The 25,758-nt window shown below is 38.4% G+C and overlaps 2 protein-coding genes and 1 long non-coding RNA gene across 3 annotated transcripts in view; 1 reads left to right on the top strand and 2 right to left on the bottom strand.

Annotated features, from left to right (window-relative positions):
* Positions 1–861: 861 nt before the first annotated feature.
* On the bottom strand, positions 862–17,711 carry GPATCH1 (G-patch domain containing 1). The gene is made up of 20 exons (XM_027467054.3): positions 17,553–17,711; positions 15,607–15,741; positions 15,253–15,338; positions 14,663–14,823; positions 14,208–14,305; positions 13,973–14,031; positions 13,399–13,641; positions 12,351–12,498; positions 9,939–10,018; positions 8,719–8,923; positions 7,842–8,129; positions 6,881–7,059; positions 6,449–6,576; positions 6,057–6,190; positions 5,487–5,710; positions 4,632–4,836; positions 3,504–3,614; positions 2,913–3,037; positions 2,385–2,530; positions 862–1,183 (listed from the first exon to the last, which is right to left on the bottom strand). Exons 1-20 carry the CDS (start codon positions 17,629–17,631, stop codon positions 1,162–1,164), a joined length of 2,856 nt encoding a protein of 951 aa, XP_027322855.2. The 5' UTR covers positions 17,632–17,711; the 3' UTR covers positions 862–1,161.
* Positions 10,536–12,344, bottom strand: LOC140003532 (uncharacterized). The gene is made up of 2 exons (XR_011812358.1): positions 11,577–12,344; positions 10,536–11,528 (listed from the first exon to the last, which is right to left on the bottom strand). It is a non-coding gene; the product is annotated as an uncharacterized lncRNA (long non-coding RNA).
* A 6,314-nt stretch (positions 17,712–24,025) lies between the features above and the next one.
* RHPN2 (rhophilin Rho GTPase binding protein 2) overlaps positions 24,026–25,758 on the top strand; it is a 28,067-nt gene continuing 26,334 nt past the window's right edge. The window contains exon 1 of the mRNA XM_027467055.3: positions 24,026–24,447. Coding sequence (XP_027322856.1) covers positions 24,379–24,447 — 69 coding nt within the window. The 5' untranslated portion in view covers positions 24,026–24,378. The remainder of the gene's footprint in view (positions 24,448–25,758) is intronic.

The following is a 25,758-nucleotide window of genomic DNA, read 5'->3' on the forward strand; positions in this document are numbered from 1 at the left end:
AAAGAACCATCTCCAACTGTGAAAGTCAGTCACAAAGAACTACTATCTCCAACTGTGAATTTCAGTTTTTGTTCATACTTTTGAGCAGGAATGTTGGTTTGGTTTCCTGTACACCTGGAAGGAGAGGTTCTGTGTGTCTGCTTTTTCATAGGTTGTATTAAAATAACTCTGAGATAACAAGCATTTTTTAAATGTACTGTATTAAACAAAAAAAGTGATGTTTTAATTGTAATTACATAATATTGTCAAATAATGCAGATTATAATTAAGAGTACTAATCTAGTACCAAGGTATTAAGGCTAATGGAACCTTAATTTTTGTCAATGTGACAACTTATTAGTTTAGACCTGCTATAGCAAATACAATACATAATTAGGAGACATAAAAATAACTTCAAGTACAGCCAGATACTGGAAAACTGCAATCTGAATTTCTACATTAGACTCAAAAAACAGAAAAAAGAAAAACAAAAGGCATACCCAATGCAAATTTTACATTTAATTAAGTTAGGAAATTAAAAACTAAAGCAGACAAAAATTACCCTCCAGCGTTAGAATAAAATAGAACAGTTCAGCTGGAAGGGCCATTCAAAGATCAAATCCAGCTGCCTGCCCACGTCAGGACTACCCAAAAGTTAAAACATATTACTGAGCACATTGTACAAATCTCTCTTGAACACTGACAGGCATAGGGCATCAACTGCTTCTCTAGGAAACCTGTTCCAGCGTTTGACCATCCTCACAGTAAAGAAATTTTTCCTCATGCCCCCTCTGAACCTCCCCTGGCACAGCTTCATGCCATTCCAACACATCCTGAAAGATCTAATTTAGAGGTCTTAGGCAATGACTTACTGTACAAAAATGATTTGTAATAATTAGTTTATTAAAATATCATGTTTTATGTTAATTAAAACAGAGCCTGCAATATTTCAGACTATGCTTTACAGAAGGAGTCTTTTTCAACATTCCACAATCCTTGCATTTCAATCCTATGAAGCATCACAAAATAAACATATACACGTTTACTCTCAGACAAATTCAATATGAATACAGTAACTACAATGCTTCAAAGTATACAATACGTAACTGATCTACCATCATGGAGGAGATCAAAAATTTGAGATTAAAAGTCATGCAGCACTGAAGAAAACAAGCTACTTCTTCAATACTGAAGTTGTTTCAATCTAAGAGAGAAAGATAAAGAAAACAGTTAGACTGAATAGTAACATGCAACATTCAGAGTATTTAATTACCTGAGCCATTTCTTAAACCTTAAGAAATATATGAGAAAAACATTTTGCCTCAGTGTTGAAACAAAAAAAGCAAAGGCTATGAAGTATCAGCTTGTACAACAAAGTCAAACCGTTCTATGCAAAATGCACACGAACATATTTTGGCTATTTAGAAATATAAAGGAAAAGTACCTTGGCTTTTTAATATAAAAATACAAATACACAACTGAATCTCAATTCCAAAGAAATGGAAGGCAGAGACCTTTACAATGCTGCCTTTTTCCCTTTGTACATGCCCATTCCACTTACAGCTAGACCCCAATAATTTTGCCAGGATATCCAGATGCGATACTTCAAAAAATGTGTAGAGACCTGTCTTTCAGCTAATAGAAGTTCAAGAGAATCCAATGTGGTGACTGTTCCACATGGGATGCTTTTTAACTTGACTATGATCTGAACCAGATGCAGTTACTTTTGTTTGTAGTTTACTTCAGCATTGAGCAAAATTAAGTTACAAACTGTTATTTTCCTATTTTCACATCTCTGCTCACAGCACTATGTTCAAGTCTGTAGTTTATAAAAATCTAACAGCAGAGTTTCGATTTACTAGACATACACAAGTCAAACATTCTGCTTGCTTCACTGCTCCTTGCTGAAGCACAGAATTATTAAGTATCAATGCCACACAGCAGATCTATTGAATTGGTTCTTTTGCTGATTATCAACAAACTAAAGCAGACTCAAAACATTCTGAAGCAGATATTGGTTCTAATATTTCCAAGTAAAGATAGTAGACAAAATAATGGAATATGACTCACCATCTGTACTTGTTCGATTTTTAACTCATTCAAAATTAATTCCACAATATCAGTTATATGTAACTGTAAATTCCACTAACTCGCACAGAACTGTTTATTTAGTGCCCTTTATCTCAAGAGGCTTCCATCCTAAAATTGATTATCCTCTAGCTTATGATACCTAATACTTGTTTAATAAAGAAAGCAAACATTACAAACTAGCAGGCTTTAAAACATAGAGAGACTGGCTGATCCATATTTGCTACAAACAGCTTTACTAAAATGACACCTCATAAATTGAGGTTTTAGTTATCCACTGGAAAGCTTGTAAATGTTTCAGTCAGTTTTCTGTTTACCTTTTTAGAAGTTCTTTGGGTGACAAGCCTGTGGTATCTATATCGCTAAGGCTATCACTGCTGTCTGTAGTATCTGAGCTGCTGCCTTTTTCTGATTTTTTATTTTTGTGTTTTCCTTTGGTTTTGTGTTTCCTATGTTTCTTCTTCTGTAAAAAGGAAAAACAAACCTGTATTACGCTACAGTTTCATTTTGAAAGAGTTGGTTCTGTTGCCTTCTGAAAGGCAATAACAACAAAAAAGCAAACATCTCTAAAAGTTGATTTCAGCATAGGCTCCAAGCTTAATTGAAACAGGATGTTTACACAACATTAAACTACCCATAGTATTATCTGCAGTCACATTGTATATATGGAAAAAGCATCACCCTAGTAAGACAATTTACTATTCTAAAGTTCCAGTCTCAAAACACCTGAGAAAACACTTAAGTTGCTTCAGTCCCAGCATGTTTTCCTAGAATCTAGAAGAAATCATGAGAAAATTCAAGAGGCAGATCAAAGAATCAGTGAACTGTTTAGCTAAATTAAATACCTTTTCCTTTTTATGTTTGCGTTCTCTCTTAGTCTTCTGTTTCTCTCTGTTCTTTTTATGTTTTTCTTTCCTACTAGACCCCGGAAAACTTGCTGGCACAGCTGTTTCTTGTTGCCAAGTAGAACCTAAAGCACAAAGCACATGCAGAAACAAAAAGCATGAACAAAAAAGGTAATTTCATTATTACTTTCTAGATTAATCTAATAAGCTGCTTTAAAATAAAAAAATTAAGCTTTCAAATGGATGTGAAATGTATAAAAAACTTAACTGTAAACTTCTTATTGTAATTAAAGGACTTTGAAATCTATCAATAAATGAATTACAATTCTCACCCTGTATCTTCATTACATTTTTTTTTTTTTTTAACACTGCCTCTATGGCATTACAACAAAGTTGGTACAGGCAGAAAAGTTCCTGTTAGTCTGTCACAGCATGACTACAAAGTGTTTGTCAATGACAGTTTGACATAGTTCAGGCATTTAAGAGGTAAAGTAGCTATTCACAAACATTTATTAAAGAGAAATATCATACATCAAATACCTTACATCTTCAACATGCAGGATTCATATACAAGAAATATATAGAACCTACCAAAAGGAAAAGCTGGGGGCAACTTTGGCCCAAATTCCTCTGCTGCATCCAGTTCCTGCTTTGAAGCAGGCAACAAAGAAACACCAGGCTCCGCTTTAGCAGACACATTGTCTATGAAAATAAAACAAAACAAAGACTTCTTTATTCAAAAGAAAAAAACATTTTTATCAAGATATGCTGAAAAAAAGTTATAGCAGACTTTCTAAAAAACTAAGAAAGCAAACTGATTGGCATCTTATATCTTTGTGGATTTTCTTGGCTACTGCATACTTGACATCCTGAAAGATTGCAACATATAAATACATATTTCTAACTCAAAATCAACCTATTATACAATTACAATTTACTTACTATCAGTACGTTTGCTTTTATTTAACAAGGTAGTATGACTTTTACACTACTTGGCACAAAAAACAGACTCTACATGATCTACGAAGTTCATAAAAACTAGAAGTTAGATGTTAACAGAACCAACTGTGAAAGAATGTGGAAGTTTTCTCACTGAAAACTAAGTATATTGTGCATTCTGTTAATTTAATGATATTCTGAAAATACAGAAACATTTTACAACCCACTTATTGAATTTTAGTAACGTAAAAGATCGGTCTTCTCCCTCTCTTGTAGAATTATAGTGACAACTTTTATAACTAGAATATAAATAAAATGCAACCTTCTGATGTCCTAGTAAAATTATTTTTAACATTACATTTTACAGGAATGTCAGTATTTAGAAAGTGACTTTATTAAATAAATGCATACTATTTATTTCTGAACTTGTAAAATATCCACCATAAGATAGGAATAATTTATTAGCTTATCTTATGACTTATTATAGGTATAAATTTCCCTGTATGTCCGCCCTTACCTTAGATGTTTTTTCTGCCCTCACTGTTTAACAAAAACTTTTTATAGGTCAGTTTGCTTGTAAAATCTATGCAAGACACATGGCAACATGAATAACACTAACATGCAAGGTCTTACTCAGAACTGTACTATTCACATTTTCTTCATGCCTAGATAGACCAACGCCAGATGAGCTGCACAAGAGTATAGCATTGTCCTAGCAGTCCCAGAGTACTTGATTCACATGGGAATTTTTTTATAAGATGTTTTTAAAAATAAAGATACCTTGTGCATTAGATGAGGAACTATCTGGTAGATTAACTTGCTTAGCGGTTTCTGAATCTGTTACTGAAGTAGTTGGTTGCTGCTCTTCTTCACTCTCTTCATCAGAGGAAGAAGATTTTTCATCAGAGGAACTCACAAAGATGGCCTTAAATAAGTCCATGGATGGTCTGCTTTCTTCTTCTTGATCTTTATCTTCATCAGCTACCTGCAAAACAGCATAACAAACCATATATAAACACTAAAGAAACTAAAAATCAGCTAAGTTGAGCAATACAGCAAGTTCAAACATTCTGAGATGCATTTACAAAATAATCACATATCACAATAGGTAGGCCAAACCCTTGAAGCACTGCTAAACTCATGTCCTCTTAAGGGTACTGCAATTTGTGCTCTACACAGTTGAAAATAGATGCCAAGATATTAGAAATTCTTATTCATTAGTTCAAACTTCTCTTATATGCTACTCAAAGTAAATTTATTCAAAGGAAAAACATCACCTTTCTCCACAACGTATGCACCCTCCTCTGCTCAAAGCAGAAAAAAAATACATATACCCTGTGTCTGTGAGCAAAGTAGGTATAAGGGACTGAATTTAACCCCCTAGTTGGGAGCTAAATTTTATCTTTTCTTGAGCTGCTACTTCAAGTACAGATAGTCATACTTGCTGTCCTTGTATGTTGTGGAAGTTTTACCTCTGAGTTATAAACTCAAAATTCTTCCAAAGGTAATCTCACTTCCTCTTTGCTTATCCTGAGTGGGCCCTTCAGCAAACTAGTCTGTGTTAAACCAATTCATATACTACACGAAATTATTTCAGGGTTGCCTTTATGTTCCTAAACACCACTGTGAACCCACCTCACTGGGAAGAGTTTCACTTGCCCTAGTTCCACATTCTTCTGTTGTTGGCTCTGGTGGCTTCTGCTGAAGATCAGCTTTTGATTTAGATTCTTCTGTTGTTGGCACTGGTGGCTTCTGCTGAAGATCAGCTTTTGATCTAGCAAGACTAATGAATTCACTGATAGAATCTTTTTTCTCCTTTTCTTTATCTGATACATCCCATCTAGAAGGTTTCTTTGGTTCTAAAAAAGTCCCAAACATTCAAATCAGTTGCATGCTAAATTATAGTGCATTTTATGACCTACTTGATTTTAAAATAACCTGTTTCTTCAGTATGGTTTGGTACTTTTAAAATCTTTTTAATGAATATGACCTATAAAGGTCTTCTAGGTGCAAAAAAAAATCATAATCGTACTGATGTTTGTTTTTATGTCTGAACCGAATTTATTGCATTTATTTTCAAATTTCATGTCCTTTTCTTTAATTCAAAAATACTGAATTTATAGATAAATTCATTCTCCATAACAAAGATAGGCATTTCTACACCATTACCTCATAACTAAATGAATAAAACAACAACCAACTTACTGCTAAGACTGCTATTCTGTTGGTTTTTTTCATTTGTTTCTTGAGTTACAGATGTGGTAGGCTCAGGCAGAGTTAAAAAGTTAAATACAGAATACTTGTCTCTCTTCACTTTTGGTAAACCAACGATGGAAGAACTATAGGGAAATTAAAAAAAAAAGACATTGATTATTGTTTTCGACATAGAAAAATAAGGCCTCAAATTATCTACAATAAGCTACAGTAGTCCTTAAAATGCATACTATTTTCTCAGAAGTGATTTCACCATGTTTAATGAGGCCAATTAAAACACTGTAAGGTTTTAAAACATCAAGCCACATTTTTCAAAATCATATGACAATATGTCAGAATTTTTTGAAGTGTTAAAAATAAGTATATTTTATCAATCATCTCACTTGGGATATGGATCAGGAACATTAAATCTTTTGCACAACAACTTTTCAGGGTGCCATTCAAACTTGTCTCTGGTGAGTTTGCCAAACATCTTCATCTTCACAGCAGTTTCCTTATCATCAGTATCATTCTGAAAAAGTCAAAACATTATCTCCTACATAACTAACAACTTACTAAATTAACTTTTGAATTAACTTACTGAATTAACAAGACAACTGTCCTGTTGTCACACTAACAAATAAATATTTCAATGTAGATTAACAAATCACAGCTTTGTTTGCAGCAAACATTCTCAAAGGTTTACCTAACAGAAGAGCAAAAAACCATTATTGACGTGGTATCTACAAAAGTTTTAGAGAAAAATAATTTTGAAAGTCGGGACAAAGGCAACAAACGTAACTTCTATATACTAAAAAGACAGTAACAGCATATACCTCCTGGTCCCGAGGAACTTCGACTTTGTCAACATCATCTTCATATTTGGCCCGCGTAAACCTGGATGACAGGGTTGAGTTTGAGGACTTATAGAACATTGCTGCACGGAAGAATTCCTCTTGTTCTCTTCCTCGTTCCCATTCTGTCATAGTTGGGTCTAAATGACGTTCTAACGTATCTAGTGTAAGTTAAGGAGAGAAGTAATTAGCAAAAATTAAAGCTTACTTAAATTTGCTGCTTTTCAAGCAAAAAAAAAAAAATAATAATAAGCAAGCATCCCTGCAAGTATTTAATATGCATTTGGTTTAAAGACAGTATTAATCTCAATTGTATTATTAAAAATTACTGTATGCTATCATTTTACAGCCACAGATTCTTCTAGGAAGAATAATTCCAAATGTAATTGACAGTAGTGTCTGTCAGAATATCCAAAGAACATGCAGAACAAGCTCTGACAAGCGTAAACTACTTCACTCACTTTACAATTCCTATCTCCTCCAGAAGCGTATGGTTTGGCTTTTCTTTTGATTTTTGATTCCTCTCTTATTTGAGAAAAAGGTGAAAGGAGTCAAAAATTGCTATTCTGCTGTGACAACTGCTTTCTTTCTGCCTTTATACGATCTGTCAGTTTTACTCCTCACAAAGAAGCAAACTAAATGAAACTCCTTATTCCATGCATAATAGTTTACAACACTGGCTAAAGCTGAAGTCTACTTTGCCAAACGAAAAAAAAATAAGCTGTTTCCTAACCAAAACATCCTTTACAATTTCACTTGTGCCACAGCGAAGTATGAAATGCAATGCCTAAAATCAAGTCTTGCTAACACTTAAACTCCTGAGCAGTTTCACTGAAGTCAATACAATTAAATGTCATGAAAAATTTCTTAAGTATTGCAATAGTTGTTGGGCTTATTTTGGCCATAGAAAACTAAAAATTTCAGGATTTCTTTCCTTGATTACCTTTTTCTCCTTGTTTAAGACTTCTCACAAAATTTTCGTATCTTTTTTGCTTTTCTGGATCTTTTGCAAATGGCTTGAAGTCACTAGAACCAGCATTTGCAATCTGCCCCCCCAACAACATTTGCCATTTTTGAAAAGCATCATCTGCAGAGGCTGGCTGGAATCTGCTATTCCGTGATGGCTGAGGTAACGTTTTGGCTTTCATTTGTTGTTCAGATGCTTGCTTCACTTCTTTGAGTCTCTCTCTATCTTTCTCAGACAAATATTCCATAACAGAACGAGCTGGACCTAAAATCAAAAGAAGAAGTTAAAATAAAAAATAATACAATTATTTCTGACCCTTCAGTGGAAAAAAAAGCCTACACATACGCACATTCAGGGAAAATACTCTTTAGCTAGAACACAGTATAGCGGCAGAAATGGCATATGAGAACTGTTGGTCACTATTGCATCTTTTATGCTATTTGCCACATGTTTACATATTACCTTGTAAAATTTACTATTGTAGATATAAATGCCATATTTACAAGATAATTTTTAGTGAATTGACATGTATTTCAGTGATGCCTCATTTTTACAGAGAAAAATGTCAAAACTCACAACTTACTACATAATGAATTCATAAGGCCACTACAAAGAAACATCTAATCCTATGCATGCTTTTCTTCTTTAAGACTTAAGTGCATGAAAATGCAGACAGACATCAATAGCTCATCTGTAGAAATGGAAATGGATAATGACAAGGTATTTTGGCTAATCAACTTGATTTACTATTTTTACATTAGAAAATAGCGTTCAAGACTAAAACAAATTTTTATTGTTACATAAACAATTTGGGGACCTAAAAAACAAGCAAAGGTGTGATATCCATCAATACCTTTCAGAACAGCCTCTCCTAGTTGTTCCCTCCTCTGAGACGCATTCAGTGCATGCCTGCTTTGCTGTGTCGTGTTGCTGCCAAGTTTTCCAGTTGATTCCTCTAATGCCTTCTGTAAATGGTAGTTTTCATTCCCAGCAGCTATTACAGGTCGAAAGTAATGAACTGGTCTGTAATTTCGTGGCAGATCAGGTGGTAGATAAATCTTTACAGAGAAGTGGGAAAAAAAACACAACACAACAACCAAAAGCAAGATACAACTTTGTATTTAACCCTTAGAAATGTTTCAGAAAGGTCACTTCAATCTAAAAATTCCTCAATTTACAACTAGCAGCAGAAAGAGACATCACAAGCTGCTGATTATTTTAGACTGAATCAGTAAGTGGCACTGTAATACAAACTTTTGGAACAAATTGTTCTATTGTTAGTAGGTAACAGTTACGCAATATAGGAAAACACATCAAGAAGCAGCAAATATAAACCAGTCTTAATACACATTGCTCTCATTTGAGAAAATGCTCTTGATAATGCTCATAAATTACTCTTTTAAAAACAGAATTCACATATGATTTAGTCAGTTAATTGAATAATTGAGTACTTCTGTGCTTTCTATTTTCATGTCTTTCAAATTCCTTTTCCCCTACATTCTGCATGCAAGCTTCAAAAGGTTACCTCTCTGCCTCTTATACAATTCAATTTTATATACTATGCAAACTTTCTTCATTCACAAAAGTACCTTATCACAAAACTCCATTCATCACTCCAATTTATGCAATCATACATGGAATAAAAGATACAAAGCTAAGAATAAAGCTAACAAACTAACTTGTCACCAAAACAGTGAAGTGGACAAAGTCTAGGGACTAATTTTTTACACGATAAACATCCATTTACATGATAAATGGATGTTAGTTATATTTGAAGGATGTAAAAGCAGATGTGCATTATTTATTGCAAAGTTAAATCAAATCACTCCTCCAACTTTATTCAAAATAACAGTAAGTAGTGTACAATGTATTTGCTCAAGGGTTGTACATGGGCAAAGTTTAAATTAATCCATTAGTTCGGCAGCTTCCACATACCCAGCAGTCTATATTACTTACCAGAACTTTCATTTCTAAGAAAATAAAAAAACATTGAGCAACAGTAAAATCCATATAGCACAGGTCAATTTTGCTTTGGACGTTATTCTTATTGCAAAAATGTCAGTATCCGCTTACCTTGTTTGGAGCTGATGATTTTGATGCCAAGGAAAAGCCATCCAAGATTTTTCCTATATATTTAACTTCTGTGTCAGACCCTACAAATGACCATAGAGCTGGTCAATATTTAAAATGTGTATGTTTGACAAAAAGCATTTTTTCCTGAATATTTTATATTTCGCAGTACATTTGATAGAATATGATTGGAGTTGTGGATGTGATTTTAATTACTCAGTTCCTGTCACTTCTTATCAACTTATTGCATCTAATTGTATTCTGCTTCATGAACTGCTGCCTACTCCTATTGGAATGAACCTCACCTTGGTGAAGAAATTGCTGGTACATGAGGACCTGAAGCAGCTGATGACTCAAGTCCGAGAAAATGGACAAAAGACTCTGATTACTGTCCATCATGATGCACAAGAAATACATCGAGTGATGGAAAGAGTGAAGAGAGATGAGAGACACCGTTGGTGGGACAATTTGTTTGGATGGTTGCCAGCTGCCAAGGGAATCTTCAACAAGATGCTTCACCCTGTTATTGTTCTGCTAATACTCACTGTGTTATGTTTTATACTGACAATTAGTTTGTATGTTAAACTCTGGTTTATGATGAAACGTTTAGCATCCCTACACAATGTACATACACTCGGTAAACCTCAATCCGAGAATGTATGTGATGTCCCTGACATATTCCAACTGTCGTGAAGCTTGAGTGACTATAGTCACGGGGTGGATTATGTGGTGTAAATGCCTGAAGTAACTAGGAAAATAAAACTAACATTCACACTTTTAAGGAAAAGGTACAGCATTGAAGAGGCTTTCAGGGTAGGGCATAACTGCATTATCTGAGCATTCCCTAGGCTCCCAACCTTAGATGCTATCGCGCTGGGGAAACTTGGTGTGCTAGCTCTAAGGAACACCACGGAGCGTAGAGTGGAGTGGAGACACCACGGCTAGGCTCTGTAATCAGGTGGGGCCTCGATTGTTCTTGTGCACAAAGCTGCACTTTTTGCCACCCTAAGCCAAAGACCTGTCATGTTTTGACAAATGCTGTACCCTAGTGTACTTTTTGCTCATTATAATATCATTATAATACCAAAACACACCTCCATCCCAAAAGCTACCCGCCTCCAAGGTGCGACCACCCCTCACTGAGCATGCGCTCTGAATTTCTCGGAGCCTATTACTTTAAACGGAAACGGGAAAACTTTACACCAATCATAACTAAGATATGCTTGACTAGAGCCACTCAAGCTCCACCTAAAAGATAGAAAATAATATAAATTGGCCCAAGAGAGAGGGGATGTTAGGGAAGATACCATCGTCAGGGGAGATAGCATCCCAAGGACATAGAACATCCTTAGGACCTCCTGACTCCTGGGATCAGTCGACGGGCTGAGCCTCTCTTCCCCCCCCATTGGGACGCCTTTGGGTGAGATCTGAATATTTGCTTATAAATCTCTATAGAGTCTTTGATCCTTTTAACGCGTTTATTTCTAGGCTGCGCACCTGTAACACCTAGAACACCTAGAACCCACACCTAGAACCCACACCTAGAACCCACACCTAGAACCCACACCTAGAACCCACACCTAGAACCCACACCTAGAACCCACACCTAGAACCCACACCTAGAACCCACACCTAGAACACCTGTAACACCTGTGTATTTCATGCATACTAGCTTGCTTTTGCAGATAGTCACTATCACCGGCAATCCAAAAGAACCTGATTATCTGTTGCTGTAATAAACCATACTTGATTGCATTGTGATAGCTCTCATTAATGCAACTAGGGTGAGGGTGGTTATCCGTGATAGTTCAGTGTTCTGAATCTAACCAGACCCCCAGACGGTTAATGCATTGTTGGTGAATGTCTGAACGGACCCCCAGGTGGTTAATACGTTTTTGGTGAATGTCTGAGTGGACCCCCAGGCGGTTATTACGTTTTGGTGAATGTCCGAACGGACCCCCAGTTTTGGTGAATGTCCGACTGGTTCAGTACTCTGAATCCAAACGGGCCCGTGACGGTTAATCAGCTACACCCCTTTAACGCGACAATGTTATCATTTGAAAATAAGCAAGTCTATCTAAAAAAAATCTTTGGAAGTATTAGGTCATATTTTGCAGCTATAGTTCATAATCATCTTTACTTCGGTGGAATTGAATGCTATATTTCACAAAGCAGCACATACTGTCCTTTTAAAATGCAATTTGGGTTTTTAGTCTAAACTAGGATTCGTGTAGGACTTCAAAATTATTTCCAGAATTGAAACACATGAATATCGCAGTAAGACTAGACAAAGCTTCAGATATCATAGCTAGGAGATACCAATCCCTTTAAAATATTTGGAAAAGAGAGACTACACTTACGTGATGCTTTGAATACAAATCACACTAACTCTTTAGTTAGAACTATAGTTCTTACTTTTTTTGTATTTATACTGCTTAGGTGCTGTCCAGCCATACAAGCCATCTCCAGGTTCTTCATCTTTTAGAACTGTATCGTATTTTGACAATGTTTCAGTTGCATAAATATCATCATCTTCCTCCTCTAAAGCTCCTACACCAAAAGCCTGTAACATATTTTAAATAAAAGTAATAGGAATTTAAAAATGTGAAAATTATATTTTTGGTTTAAGTCACATGATAGAACACATCTACATCTGTATCTATCCATCTACAGTATGTAAGGTGCCCTATAAACAACAATATATATAGATGCATACTAGGAAAATAATGTACTATGACATAAGAAAAACAAGAGGTAAAAACTGGAGGGGGTGACAGGAGACAGGGGAGAACCAAACATATTCCACTTATTCCACTCCCTTAGCAGTAAGGGACATTAAGTTTGGTCAGCACAGGGTGAGGACAGCAGCCTAATTCCAGAGGTAAAACTTACAGTCTATGTGCAGGTTAAGCACTCAAATCAAAATAAACAAAAACAAAACAACAAAAACATTAAACAGCACAAAAAATAAATTCTAAAAGTATATAAATCGACAGCACTCCTACATAAGAATTACAAATAAAATGGAAGGAAGCAAAACCCCTCTAACTCTAAAAAGTTTAAACTAAAACTCTAAAACTTTAAAACTCTAAAAGTTTAAACTAAACTTTAGTTTAAACTAAAAACATACTGAACATCAACTTTCTCTAATCAAGTAACAAGCATTTTCTCAATCCAATCATTCATTGAGTTCTTTTTGTATTTCTCTTTAACACTATCAATAAATGAAAACAGTTAAGAATTACAAGGATTTGCTCACATGTTCATATTAAAGAGTTTAACAAACAGAAACGAGGTATTCCTAATGCTGTTTTCAAACCATACTTCAGGTTTCTTACAATACAGTGTTACAGTGACTACGTTAATGTCTACAGTGACTATGTGCCTTCCACAAAGGAAAAAAAATCAAAATTCATTTAGATTTTATTACACTACTAATAAAATGCATTAAGCAACATCTTACTTGGCCTGTGATACCTAGTTTTCTTCCTCTATTGTGTCGCAGATCACCAAGTGAATTACTTGGGTCTTCAGAACCCGCAAAAAGATTAACGTGTTCTCTTCCAGATACACCGAACAAAGCTTGTGTGGGGTCCAAACCCTTATAACCAAGCCCATGGACATTCTCCTTTGGAGTCAAATCTACAGGCATTACATCTTTCGGTGCAAACGTCACATTCTCTGGCTGGTATTCATCTTCTTCGTCCTTGTACAATAAAAGTATACAAGAACAACTATGAATAAAAGAGTTTGGTACATTTAGCTTTTACAATATTTAGTTAATGTAAAACTAGGCAAGCTTGATTTTCTTTAACTATATATGAAACTATTTTTGAACTACACCTGCTTAGCTAGCAAAAGAATAAATTTTTGTTACATTCAATCTTTTTCATAGTAAGCATAATAAATATTTACGAACAACAAAATTTGAAATTGCACACTGAAGTGCTGGTTAAAAAGCATCTTTTTTTTTAATGCGTGTTAACACACAAGTTATTTTTATGTAAGTCAACAAAAAACTTTTGCCTGCACAATACCTCAGAACCTTCTGACAGTCCAGGTGGTAATGCACAACCATATATTTTCACTTCAGGGTCTGTAAGAGACGTAACAGCATCCTTATTAAATTTCTCTAAGATTAAATAAACATATTAAATAAAATGATATCTTAAAATGAGCTTCTTAATGGTCTAACTATCTAGTTAGATTAATATTGGTCTAACTTGAATGCTAACTTTCTATTACTGAGTTCAGGAACTTCACTGAACTTACCAGGTTTCTGCCTACGTGGCTTTCTTTTGACTCGCGGTCCTATGCCTTGTCCATCTTTCCAACCCATTTTTCGCAACAGTTCAACACCAATTGTTATTCTAAGAAGAAAACCAAAGAAAACAAAAATAAATAAAAAAACTCAGACCACAATTTTAGTATTCCTTGAAATATAATATATAACAACACCATTTGAAAATGTTTTTGCACCATACTTTCAAACCAAATCTGAACACATCAACATTTGAGTATATGCTGTATCCGTCTGTAAATTCTCACCTAGCACAAGTCTGCACATGCAAAACAAAAATCCAGATGGAGGCCACTTTGAAAATGCAAAACTGAAGAGCTTTCATTCTCTTTCATGAGTTATTTTAATCAAACATTACTTGCCTTAGCAATAAAACACTTGTAAGTGAATGAAATTGCTTGATTAACTTTTATTTAAATTTACTTACTTTGATGGTCCTATTAAATCATCAAATGCAGTAGTTCCTGGAATGGCAGCAACTACTCCTGCAATCTGTCTAGCTTTTTCTTTGATTCTGTCTTTAGCTTTGGATGCAAAATCATCTGTGGTTGTAATATCTTTTGGTGCTATCCCAAATTCACTAAGATCCTAGAAAATATAGACAAAAGAGAAAAAAGATATTAAAAAAATATTTTTCCTGTTTTTTTCTTAAAGGTTAATTTAGTGTAATAGTAAAGGAAACAAAACAGGATGTGACCCTTATATTGGCAACATTCTTCAAGCCATTTTTTCATATCTTTGATTTTTGAGTAACCTGAATGGTCGTATTTCAGTTTCAAAAGCATTTATATTTTCTCAAAGTGAAAGGTTTGAAGTTTTATTTTGTTTTTAATATTGAGATTACAGGAGTTTTCCTAGGTGTATCAGCGAAACATCCTAAAAATCTAGAAGTATAACACCATATACATGAAGTAATTTTAAAGTTAGTTTTGCTATTTAAGTTCTTTTTTCATGGCCTGAAAAACTTACAGTCATGGCAACTACTTCCAAAAGAGATGTATGTATTTCTAAATGTACCTCTTCATCCATGAAGTCTTCTGGTCCAAGAACGGTTCTGTCTGCTCTTTTCTGCCGCGATGATATAAAAGCTGAAGGAGTCCATCCTTAAAAGTAAACCATTTAAAGTAAGGTATTGTAAACTACAATGTAGTATTTAAAAGTAATTCAAACATTTCAACCTTACATTTTAAGGATACATCATGAGAACATCTATAAAACTGCAGTGTAAGAACTGAAGGGGAAATACCTTCAAAAATACTGTTCCAACTACTTACAGAATAACGAACAGTAGGAAAAAAAACAATTTATTTTCATTAATGTTATATTACAATAACCATATAACCCTTCCCAGATGACAGAAAGATATCTGACCTTCCTTTGTGCCAACAGTGTTAAAGTAACCAGCAGAGAAACCACCAGTAAATGCTCCATGAAAACGTTGATATCGTCCCTTTGCATCTTTAACAGTCTGTTCTTGAAGAGGAACTGGCTTTTTGAGTCGTTCACCTACAATCAGATAAACCACAAAACTAAGTCACAACACTGCATAAAGAATGGAATCTCTACTTAGTCCAGAAACCATTTCTTCCCTTGCAATTACGAACTAGACTGAACAGCAGCCACCCTAAAGTAAAAAGCATCAGCAGTTTACACTTATTCCCACCCTATTTAAAATATTTGTATACATTGTTAATATACACTGCCAGAACAAAAGCATGAAGTGTTCAAATAGAATTCTTACTAGTTCTGAAAACACTTATTTTCCTGCAGTCAGATTAATAAATTACCTGTCCACTTAATAACCCCTCTAGTCTGTAAATATTTCCCCTATACATCACAGGCACTTAGAACTATTCACAAAGCACTAGAAAGGTTTGAAATGCTAAATACTTACCACTCGGATTCTCCTTAATATTGGTTGGTATGGTTAATATATGCAACTTTTTTATATAACATTTTACATACTGAGAGTAAAAAAATCCTACCACTATAAACTTTCAAGAGAATCTTTTATTTGACTCACAAAAGACAATATGCAAAATAAATAACATCCATAAAGAGAAGCTAATGATGCTTCTTACATATACACATTAGTCCACACTAGAAGCTTCTGAAGGAACAAAGGATTCAAATGTATTTTATGGTGATAAGAAACTCACAGGTTCATAAGGCCTAGCCAATTTCCCTTTTGTACAAACTCATTCATGCACATAATACCATTATTACTATTTACTGAGAACAAAAGAGTTCCAGGCTTGGCAGAAAATAATATGCAATATTACAGTTTCTCTAAGGATTAACCCACTGAAACTATTAGACCACTATTTGTCAGAGATTTCTTAAAGAAGCACTTTTGTTGACTTAAACCAAGCTACCCCCAATATTAGAAATCAATATTAAAGATGGGTGATTTGGGCCTGATCTCTTCAGGCACAACTCCTGGCTAAATATTCTACAGAAGCTACATAAAAACACACACCTATGATCACCACTGTACCCTGTAAAGCTTCAGTTTCTAAAAACTGAACATTTATTTGCAGCTACCTCTTGTGACAATTATAGGAAAAAATGTTTTTTCACTTTAACAGGAAATAAATTATTAAAAACTGCTAATGTCATGTTTAACCCTTGAACAGGGCAATCTTCAAAGACAGGGAGGAGTATTATGAAGAGCATCTTTAACGTCAATAGAACGGCTATGCTACTTCAAGTCTAATCTGATTTGGAAATCACAACGGTATTTTACTGTTTTCATTTTTTTGCTGTCATTGATGATAACAAGAAAAACAAAGGATGGTGGTTCCTGAGAAACAACAGCGATCTTCTACCTTGACAGGGCATCCTGGTGCTTTCAAACCTCGGCCAGGCAACAAAACTTCCATCTTTATTATCAGGTGGCCAGCCCCGAGAGTAACAATCACTGCCCGCTGGCTTGAAAATTTTACGACTAACACCAGCCGGGACGTTACAGAAATACCAGAACCATGAAACTCAGCTAAAGGGTTTTAAAAACACACGGCAGGCCAGCCCTGCTCGGTAAGTGTGTTACAACACCGGGGCCGGCAGCCTCCGGGGGCCGTGTGGGGCGCCCCCAGGGCGGCGGGCAGGGGGAGGCGGCTCTGCCCTGTGCCCACAGACCCCAGCGCCCCCGGCTCTCAGGGGACGGGAACCGGGGCCGAGCCAAACCGGGCCGGGCCGGGCCGCTCCTCCCGGGCCCCTCGGCCGCAAGGGCCGCGGTACGTGCCCCCGGGCCGCCTCCCGGCCCGCGGCCCCCACAGCGCGGGGAGAGGCGCGGGGCGCCCCGGCGGGTCCCTTACCCTCCTGCAGGGGCTGCAGCGCGGTGCCGTAGCTCACCAGATCCTCCTCCTCGCTGTCGCTCGAATCCGCCGCCGCCATCTTGGCAGCACGGCGGCCCGCGAGGGCCAAGGCGGCGCCACGGGAGGCGGCGGGGCCGGGGCCGGGGCCGGGCCCGCCTCACCTCGCCCCGCGCCTCCCCACAGGCGGGGCCAGGTTGTCGGTGCCGGCCCCGGCCGCTCGAGGTCCCCCCAGAGCCACTCGGGTGTTTCAGCGAGGCTGTTTTCAGCCGAGGCTGCCGGCCCGGGGGAGTCTGTGGGGAAAGGGAGAAAAGGCTGCAGTGTCGTCTGTCCAGATCGACGGGCTGAAATGCCGCTTGGTGTCTCTGGCAACTAATCAAGCTAAAAAAGAGTCAAACGTTTAACATAATAGCCACTCAGCTACATCCTCCAAACGTCCTATGCACCAGATAAGACCTGTTATCAAAATACTTCTGGTCTAAGGGCTAGGAAAAGGACAGCAAAAGCTCCATGACACGGAACTACCTAAAATGAAGGTGCAAAGCAAGCCCCCTGAATCCGTATGAACAAAGGAGACGGGGATTTTATCGAAGTGCAGTTTGGAGCCAATAAACAGCCAAATCTGTTTGACCACGTTACTTTTAAGAGCACTGGAATAGGCTCCCCAGGGACATAGTCATGGCACCAAGCCTGTCGGAGTTTAAGAAGCATTTGGACTATCAGTCACACAGTCTGAATTTGTGGGTACACCTGTGTGGAGCCAGGAGTTGGATTCGATGATCCTCATGGGTCCCTTCCAGTACAGGTTATTCTATGATTCTATTAAAAAGAACATGCAACAGGAATCAGTGCAGTAGTCTTTGGGTTCAAAGTCCCAGAGCAAAGAACTATCCCTTTTACAGATACCCATTTACAGGTATCTGCATCTCTTTGGGGAGGCTTGTATCAAGAGGAAAGCTTTTACTAAACATATTTTATATAAAGACCACATAACAACAAATAAGTATCCATCGATGACAATCTCAGTGCTGAAACTATAAATTTTAAGTTTGTCTTTTCCCACTGTTACCCATCAGAAACCCAAATGTCAGTTTTGATTCATTTGATTTCTCAACCTTGCAGTTTTTCTTAATACTGAGATTTGCTAGAACCTCAACATACTATAAAAAAAAAAAAAAAAAAAAGTGTTGCATTCCATTTATCTGGAACTTTTGCAAACAAGGATCACCAGTTTCCTGAAATCCTTGAAAATAAATCACAATGCAGGCTTGGGAGACTCCTGCACTTAACAGATAAGACATCTGCAAGTTTAGTGGTGTACTCTCTAATCCAGCCTTTGTGTTTGTATACACAGAACTGGTTTCTTTCAAAGTCAAACTACCTGAGTTTCATATGGTTTCAGGTTTCCACAGGAAATATTTACACAATTCTATGCAAATAGGGATTATTCTGTTTTATTTGGGTCTCTAATTCACTTAAAAACAATACAATAGAAGTCACAGACATTTATCTGCATGCATTATCTTTCCTCATCATTACTAATTAGTAAGCAGTTATGTAGAACATATAGTAGCAAAATAAGTTGTTAGCACAGTTGTTGTTTCTCTTTGTTTAGGAAATAATTGTCCGTGAATAGTCAAGTCTCTGTGACTTTGATTCAACACACATGCTTAAATAAACCCTTTTTGAACAATGTTAACAGAAAATCTTTTGATTGTCTTGTCTGTTATGTTCAAAGTGATGGGGTAATCAAATCTTGAAGTGCTTTTTTCCCCCGTTAAGTCTCTTATCAGATTAGAATTACTTTTGTATCACAGTGGTATTGCCTTGTCCATAGTAAACTCTATCTCCTATTTACCATTGTTACACATAGTGAAAATTGCTTTCTGTAGCTGTTAAACCAGACAATGATTCCAACATCTTTTGATAATGGTAATAAAACTAAAACACTTGGAAGTCCAGATAGTTTGTGTTTGAATACATTTTTTACAGTGTGAAATAAAGAAAAAAACAACGCAGCATTTTAAAATGAAAGCTCAAATACTTGCCAGTACATATGAAACTGAAACAGGGCCCCAAAACCATACATGGACTTCAGGCATTAGTTTTCCATACATTTTCAACATCTGGTTTTGAATTAGTGCATCAAGGTGGTAAAAAAGCAGCATAATCTATATACAAAAGAAGGAAACAAAAATTTGATTCATCCACAAGTTTTAAAAGCATTTTAAAGAAAAATAAAAAAATATAAGAACAAAAAGTATAACATACAATAATACACTAACATTTTATTATCAAAAACACAACGAAGGAGATAAACATGACTTCACCCCTGAGTTATCTTGGGTTCAATGGGAATTTTCATCTTAATATTCTTCCTAACAACACGTGGTTACAGTATCAGTTGAGGAAACACAAGTGGAGTACAGACCCTGAGGCACTGTTTAAGCCAAAGTGCTAATTTTCATTTTCTAAACAATGAACAAAGAAAGAGATAATGCCTATGGTCCTTAAGTACACAGATTTTTATCTATGGGTTTCAGTTAAAGGCAAAGCATTACTGAAACAAGTGATGATTTTGCCCATGTCTGGCTTTACATTCTTAAATCCCACTGAAACTGCATCACCCTGAAACTGCAATGTCTTGTTTCAAATATAGTCTTGTAGTAGAATAGGCAAAGCATACTAGTTATTCAATACTAAATTGGAGATTTTTTTCAGTGATCATAAAGCTCCAGTTAACTGTGCAACACAGTTAACTTGAAGAAACGAAATGCTGCATCTGTAGCCAAACATATTATTACTATAGTCATCCAAAGGCTTTCTACTGAGTTTGTGTAGCACTTTTTATACCATTTGGTATTACTCAGTGAATTTCTTGTTTAGGAAACCTTCTGGCACTACTTGCTTGCAATTCCTGTCTGGTCACTTTTCAATTCATCTGTCATAAAATGCAAAAGGACTTCTTTTGTTTACGAGAAGACCTCCCATTCTTTAGTCTCAATGCTTTCTGATTTAAAAAAAAACTCCTACATCTTGTAAACTTCTAACAGCCTTAAAGGAGATTCACAACACTATTGCTATTGTGCCCCCACGACCCATTTTGGCCATTCTTTTTTTTTTTTTTCTTTTCTTTTTTTCTCCAGTATATATTTGTAGACAGTTAGGAAAGAAAAGGAGTGAAAAAAAATAAACTATGAACCCTTTTTCTCTCTCCTCACCTAAAACTTCTCTATGGTAACCAGACAGTTCCTCATTAAAGAACTGCAATCTTCAGAAATAAAAGATGACAACTAGCTGGCAGCTGAACTCACCAACTGTAAAGTTACAGCTTGTCAGGGATGCTGACAAAATCTTCTCTTTTCTCTCAGAATCAAAGTTCAATAATCAAAGCCAACAACAACTGGAGGAGAAATAAGTAACTATGTGTCTTGTCAAGAATTCAAGTATGTACCTTGAAAAACAGCATTCATTTGATGCATACTTCTCTCTTCATACAATTCTGATGTGCTTTTGCTGATAAGCCTCTGTGCCTGTCTGGAATAAAACATGTCTTTGAAGCACCTGTTACCATCCCGTAGCCGCAATGTCTATAGTCAAAAAAATAAACATTCGCTTCTCACAGAGGAGCACCTGTCCTAACTAAGTCAAACCAGATTTGAATCTTCCAAGTCCCAACAGGAAATGAATTTCCCAAAGCAAGACCATTTTATACTGGCCAAAGAGAAGAATGAAGACTGGAATTTCCTATGTCCACGTATTTTTTCAGGATGGGGGAGGGCAAGAAGGACAGGACTGACTGAGAAAGCAGTTATGCATACAAAACAGAAACATGCCATATAATGTGTATGAGTACACATGTATCATACATATTATCATGTGTCTGTGGTAAGGCTACCCAAATTCTAGTCCGTCTTACCTTGACTTTTGTGGGACAACATTTGGGACAACTCAAGCTCTGCTATTCTGTGCCTATTTTCAGTGTGGTCATTGTATGCATCACCTGGCAGGTTTATCTGTGAAAATGCACAAGTCTGATAGCACAGAGTTCTGTAAAACAAAGAAGAGAGATTTGATGCAGAGATAAGATTCCTTGCTTTCAATTTCAGTATTTTAGGCACAACATTGTGATTTCCATTGGATGCAAATCCTTAAACGTCTGATAAGAGATGTTTTCTCAGATATAGTTCAATGTCCTGTGCACCTGGTCACGGAATTTACTGTCTCCTGAAGTTAAAGATATCAACCAAACATCTGCATCTGTACACGCCTTTTTCTGAGCGCATGAGCTCCCAGTTCCTAGCCTGTTATTACTTGATCTTTACAATGCAGGAAACCAAACCCTGATTAATACAATTGTGAGAAACTGAGAAAGTCTGTGGTATGAACCCACCTCAATATAGGAATTCTAACAGCAACCAAAAAACTACTGGAGACAAGATGTTTAACCAACTGGTTAGAAGAACAAGGGCATGTTTTCTGAGGGTAAATCAGTTTTTGGAATGTTCTAAGCTGCAATTTACATTCCAGGGTCATGGAGCACTCCTACCCCATCATTACATAGCTCAGTCCTAGCTACCGAGACCATGCAATCAACATGTCTTCTCCAAAAAAGCATATTCACTAAGAAGGAGCACTCTGTAGGCAGACAAAACCTATTGCAACTTACTTAAAAAACAGGAGATCAACCCTAACACAGTTGTGATGAAGTAACCTTTATCAAAGCAAGGGAAAGGCACGGTCTAATCTGGCAGTTCTGAGAGTGTTGGAAGATATTCTCAGGACACTCAGCATGGGGGAGGAAGCCTGTTAGAGCTATCTCAGACTCTTGAATTTGCTGGAAAGGTTTGCTGTGTGTACCACAGCTGACTTTGCTTCAATCAAAGTAGCCACCAGCCACTGAGAAAGGCTGCAGTTTATATGCAAGATATGCTAAAAGTAAATTATATTTGGTATCGTTCTCTGCAGAAACTTAAGCAAATTTGTGCTCTGCACACACCATAATAATAGCCACTTGTCCTGTTGTTAACCGCCTGACCCTTTTGCCAGGCTAACAAGCCCTTATGACTTTTTTTTTTTTGGAGTGATAGCCATACACTTTCAATTAGGTCCAGTTTCAATAAATGCAGTGAAAGCGGTGCAAACTTCTGAGATGGTTGCATTAATACCGCTTTGGCTGCCAGATTGTACCAGCATAGCCTATGCTGACAAATTGCTAATTTATCTCTCATTGATACTAACTTAAACTATGTATTGTAAGGGAGATTTACAGTGATTTTGCAAAGTTCAATTTTTCAAATACTTTTTGAAGGTCAGTATATTTTCTAATAGAAAAAATAATTTAAAATACTTTATAACCTCCAAAGAGAAACTGAAGGAAGTTGAACTACTCCATTTTTACCTATTTCTACTTGTTTTTAATTATTACTTATTATTTTTATTATTTCTTCTTGCATCATTTCTCCTTACATCCTTTGATGTGTTCATGCAATACCTTTATCACTACTGAAAAAGAGGAAAAGGTACTGGGGTGAGAGTGAACATAATCTGGAAGAACAAAATTTAACTGACTTCAGGAGAGGTGACATCAGATCCTTGGGTCCCAGTTTCTGAGTTGCTGACTCCAGCGTTCTTCCTTAAAACCATGCAGGAGACACGGCTTAACCAGACTGCTCTGCATAACTCTCTGGAGACACCCTGGTTTTCAAAGAAAGTTTCAGTTAAGGATGTAATTCCAAAGACATTTTTCTTTGATAAAGTTATCTTTGTAGATTTTTTCCTGACTCCTGAAGATTACCACTACACTGCGCTGCTCAGAAAGATGAAAAACTGAGAAGGAAGAGGGATAAGATATGTTCAGTAATAAGCTTTAAGTATTTTGCCTTTAAGTGCTAAAAGCCCACATAACTCGGCAGGTTAGGCCTGGGTAGTATCAGCAACCAATATTGGCCATTTCCTTACTTGAGTGTTCAGTACAAACATTTGCAGAGCCGGTTGCTCAATGGAAGATTTCGGAGACACGCTCTTTTCCCTGCGAACACCGCACATTTTTGCAGTTCTGAGGTTGATTCCCCAGCGGTTTCCCAGCTTCGAGGCCAACCCTGCCTCTCCCCCAGGTCACCGCTGCCCTTACCGGGGCCGGGACCCAGGGCCCTGCCACCTCCCCCTGGGGTTTGGGGTTCCTCCCGACCAAGAAGAGCTCCGGCCTCCCGGGGCCAGCCCGCTGCTGTGGGGCTGAGCCCGCGCTGAGGGGCCAGCTCCCTGAGGCGACCCCTGCGCCCGGGAAGGCTCCGTGTGTGTGTGGACACGGCACATGGCGGACCCCCCGGGGGCCGCCGCCTGGCCCGGCGGTGAGGGGAGACCGGGGGGAAGCGGCGTGAGGCGAGCGGTGCCTTCGAGGCTCCCGGCCAGGCTCCGTCACGCTCCAGAGGAGCGCGGAGAACAGCCGGAGGGGCCGGGGAGGAGCGCGGCGAAGGCGGCGCAGAGGGGCGCGGAGCACCCGCTCCCCCTCAGTCACTGTCCGGCCACGGATGAGGGACGCCTCATCCTACCCCTGCCGGGACGGGGTCTGCCAGGCCCCGTGGGCTGTGAGGGGGAAACGTGAAGAAAACGACCGTGCCACACCGGTGTTCTCCGTGCCGCGGCCACCCGCCCAGAGATCGGTGAGGGGCACCGCCGTGAGGCGGAGCAGCTCCTCCCCGCTGCCGGAGGTGGAGCCGGGCGGCGCCGTGGGGCAGCGCCGACATTTCCCGAAGGGTCGAGGCTCCCCCACAGCAGCGATCGCCTCATCAGCAGCAGGAGCAGCAGCAGCAGAGGGACTCGCCTGGAGATGACGGACGCCCTGCCGCCCCGCGGCTGCCAGGCGGCGGAGCCAGCGGAGGACAGCTACTTTCGGAAGGTGAGAGGCAGGCTGTGCCCCAGGGGGCCGGGGCGGCCGCCCCCCTGCGCACCCTTTAACACCCTCAGCACCCTCACCTCCCTCATCTCCTCAGGGCGCGGGCGGGCCGGGGTCCCGGAGGGCGCCCGTGGGGTCCCTGCTGCCCGCCCCAGGATCTGAGGCGGCTTCACCGCCTCAGTGCCCGGCGCTCTCCCGCCTCCACAAAACGAGCCAAATTCCACCTGACTTTTTTTTTTTTTTTCTTTCTCCTCCTCTCTTTCCCCTTTCCTACGTGTTTTTCGGTTTGTTTCTCGCTACGTGTCCTCGCTAGCTCTCTTGTGTACCTGTAGGAAAGCTCACTGGAGTGAAGCAGTCAAGTTAACAGGCTCGTTAGGAAGTTTTTAATAAACATTTGCCCTAATTACTCTTCAGACTGACTGGGTTCTTTCGGCCCAGCAGCAGCCCTAGTACGTGAGGCCCCGGGGCAGGGGGGGTGTGGGGGCGTTTTTGGTGGCACTTGTGTATTGGAGACTATAAACTGCTTATTCTGTGGGGAAAACAAAACGTGAACGGCTTATTGCCGTTCTCTTCTCCTCACAGACATCAAACCCTGTGCTACGCTGCAGCTGCCGTCTGGATTACACCCTAGGGAGGCACATTTGCTTTGTTCTGCTGCCTCCTTCACAAAACGTTTGGCTTTTGCTCCCAGTAGTCCCTGTATTCATAAGCCTGCAAAGCTTAAGCAAACAGTATTGCCCTTTAGCAGAGGAACTGCTCGCAGCTGAAAAGGGCGAAGTTTTACTCGTGCCTGCCGTGCTGTGAGGAATCGGCACTGCCACATAAACAGCTAGGCAGACTGAAGCGAAACTTTGACCAAATCTTGTCTGGTTTCTTCACTTGAGTAATCCTACTATAATATATGGTGAGTAATCACTTAGTAGTCCACAGCAGGAAATCATGAAGTGTGGCAAAGTTGTAATTATTTAGAGTTTTCACAGCTATACTTTCTAGAGTACTGGATGCCTGCGGGCTGCCTTGGTAGTAGGCATGTCAGTGGAACTTGACAAGTTTTTGTTAAGTTAGATACAAGTTGTCTTGCCCACTTTTTCTTCCTGGTGGGGACAGGCTGCAGTTTAACAGTCACGTTGTGCTTTGTAAGTCGTAAGAGGAATATACCTGCTGTACTCAGACTGACTGGAGGGCTGGGTCCTTCTTGATGACGTTACTGTACACTGGGGATAGGTTCAATGAAACAACATTAGGTCTGTGTAAACTTCATACGCTGAAAAGGTAAAAGGCTTTTCTAATATAAAAATACTGTATCCAAGATCA

This window comes from Anas platyrhynchos, chromosome 12, assembly GCF_047663525.1.
Source record: "Anas platyrhynchos isolate ZD024472 breed Pekin duck chromosome 12, IASCAAS_PekinDuck_T2T, whole genome shotgun sequence".
NCBI classification, from domain to species: domain Eukaryota; kingdom Metazoa; phylum Chordata; class Aves; order Anseriformes; family Anatidae; genus Anas; species Anas platyrhynchos.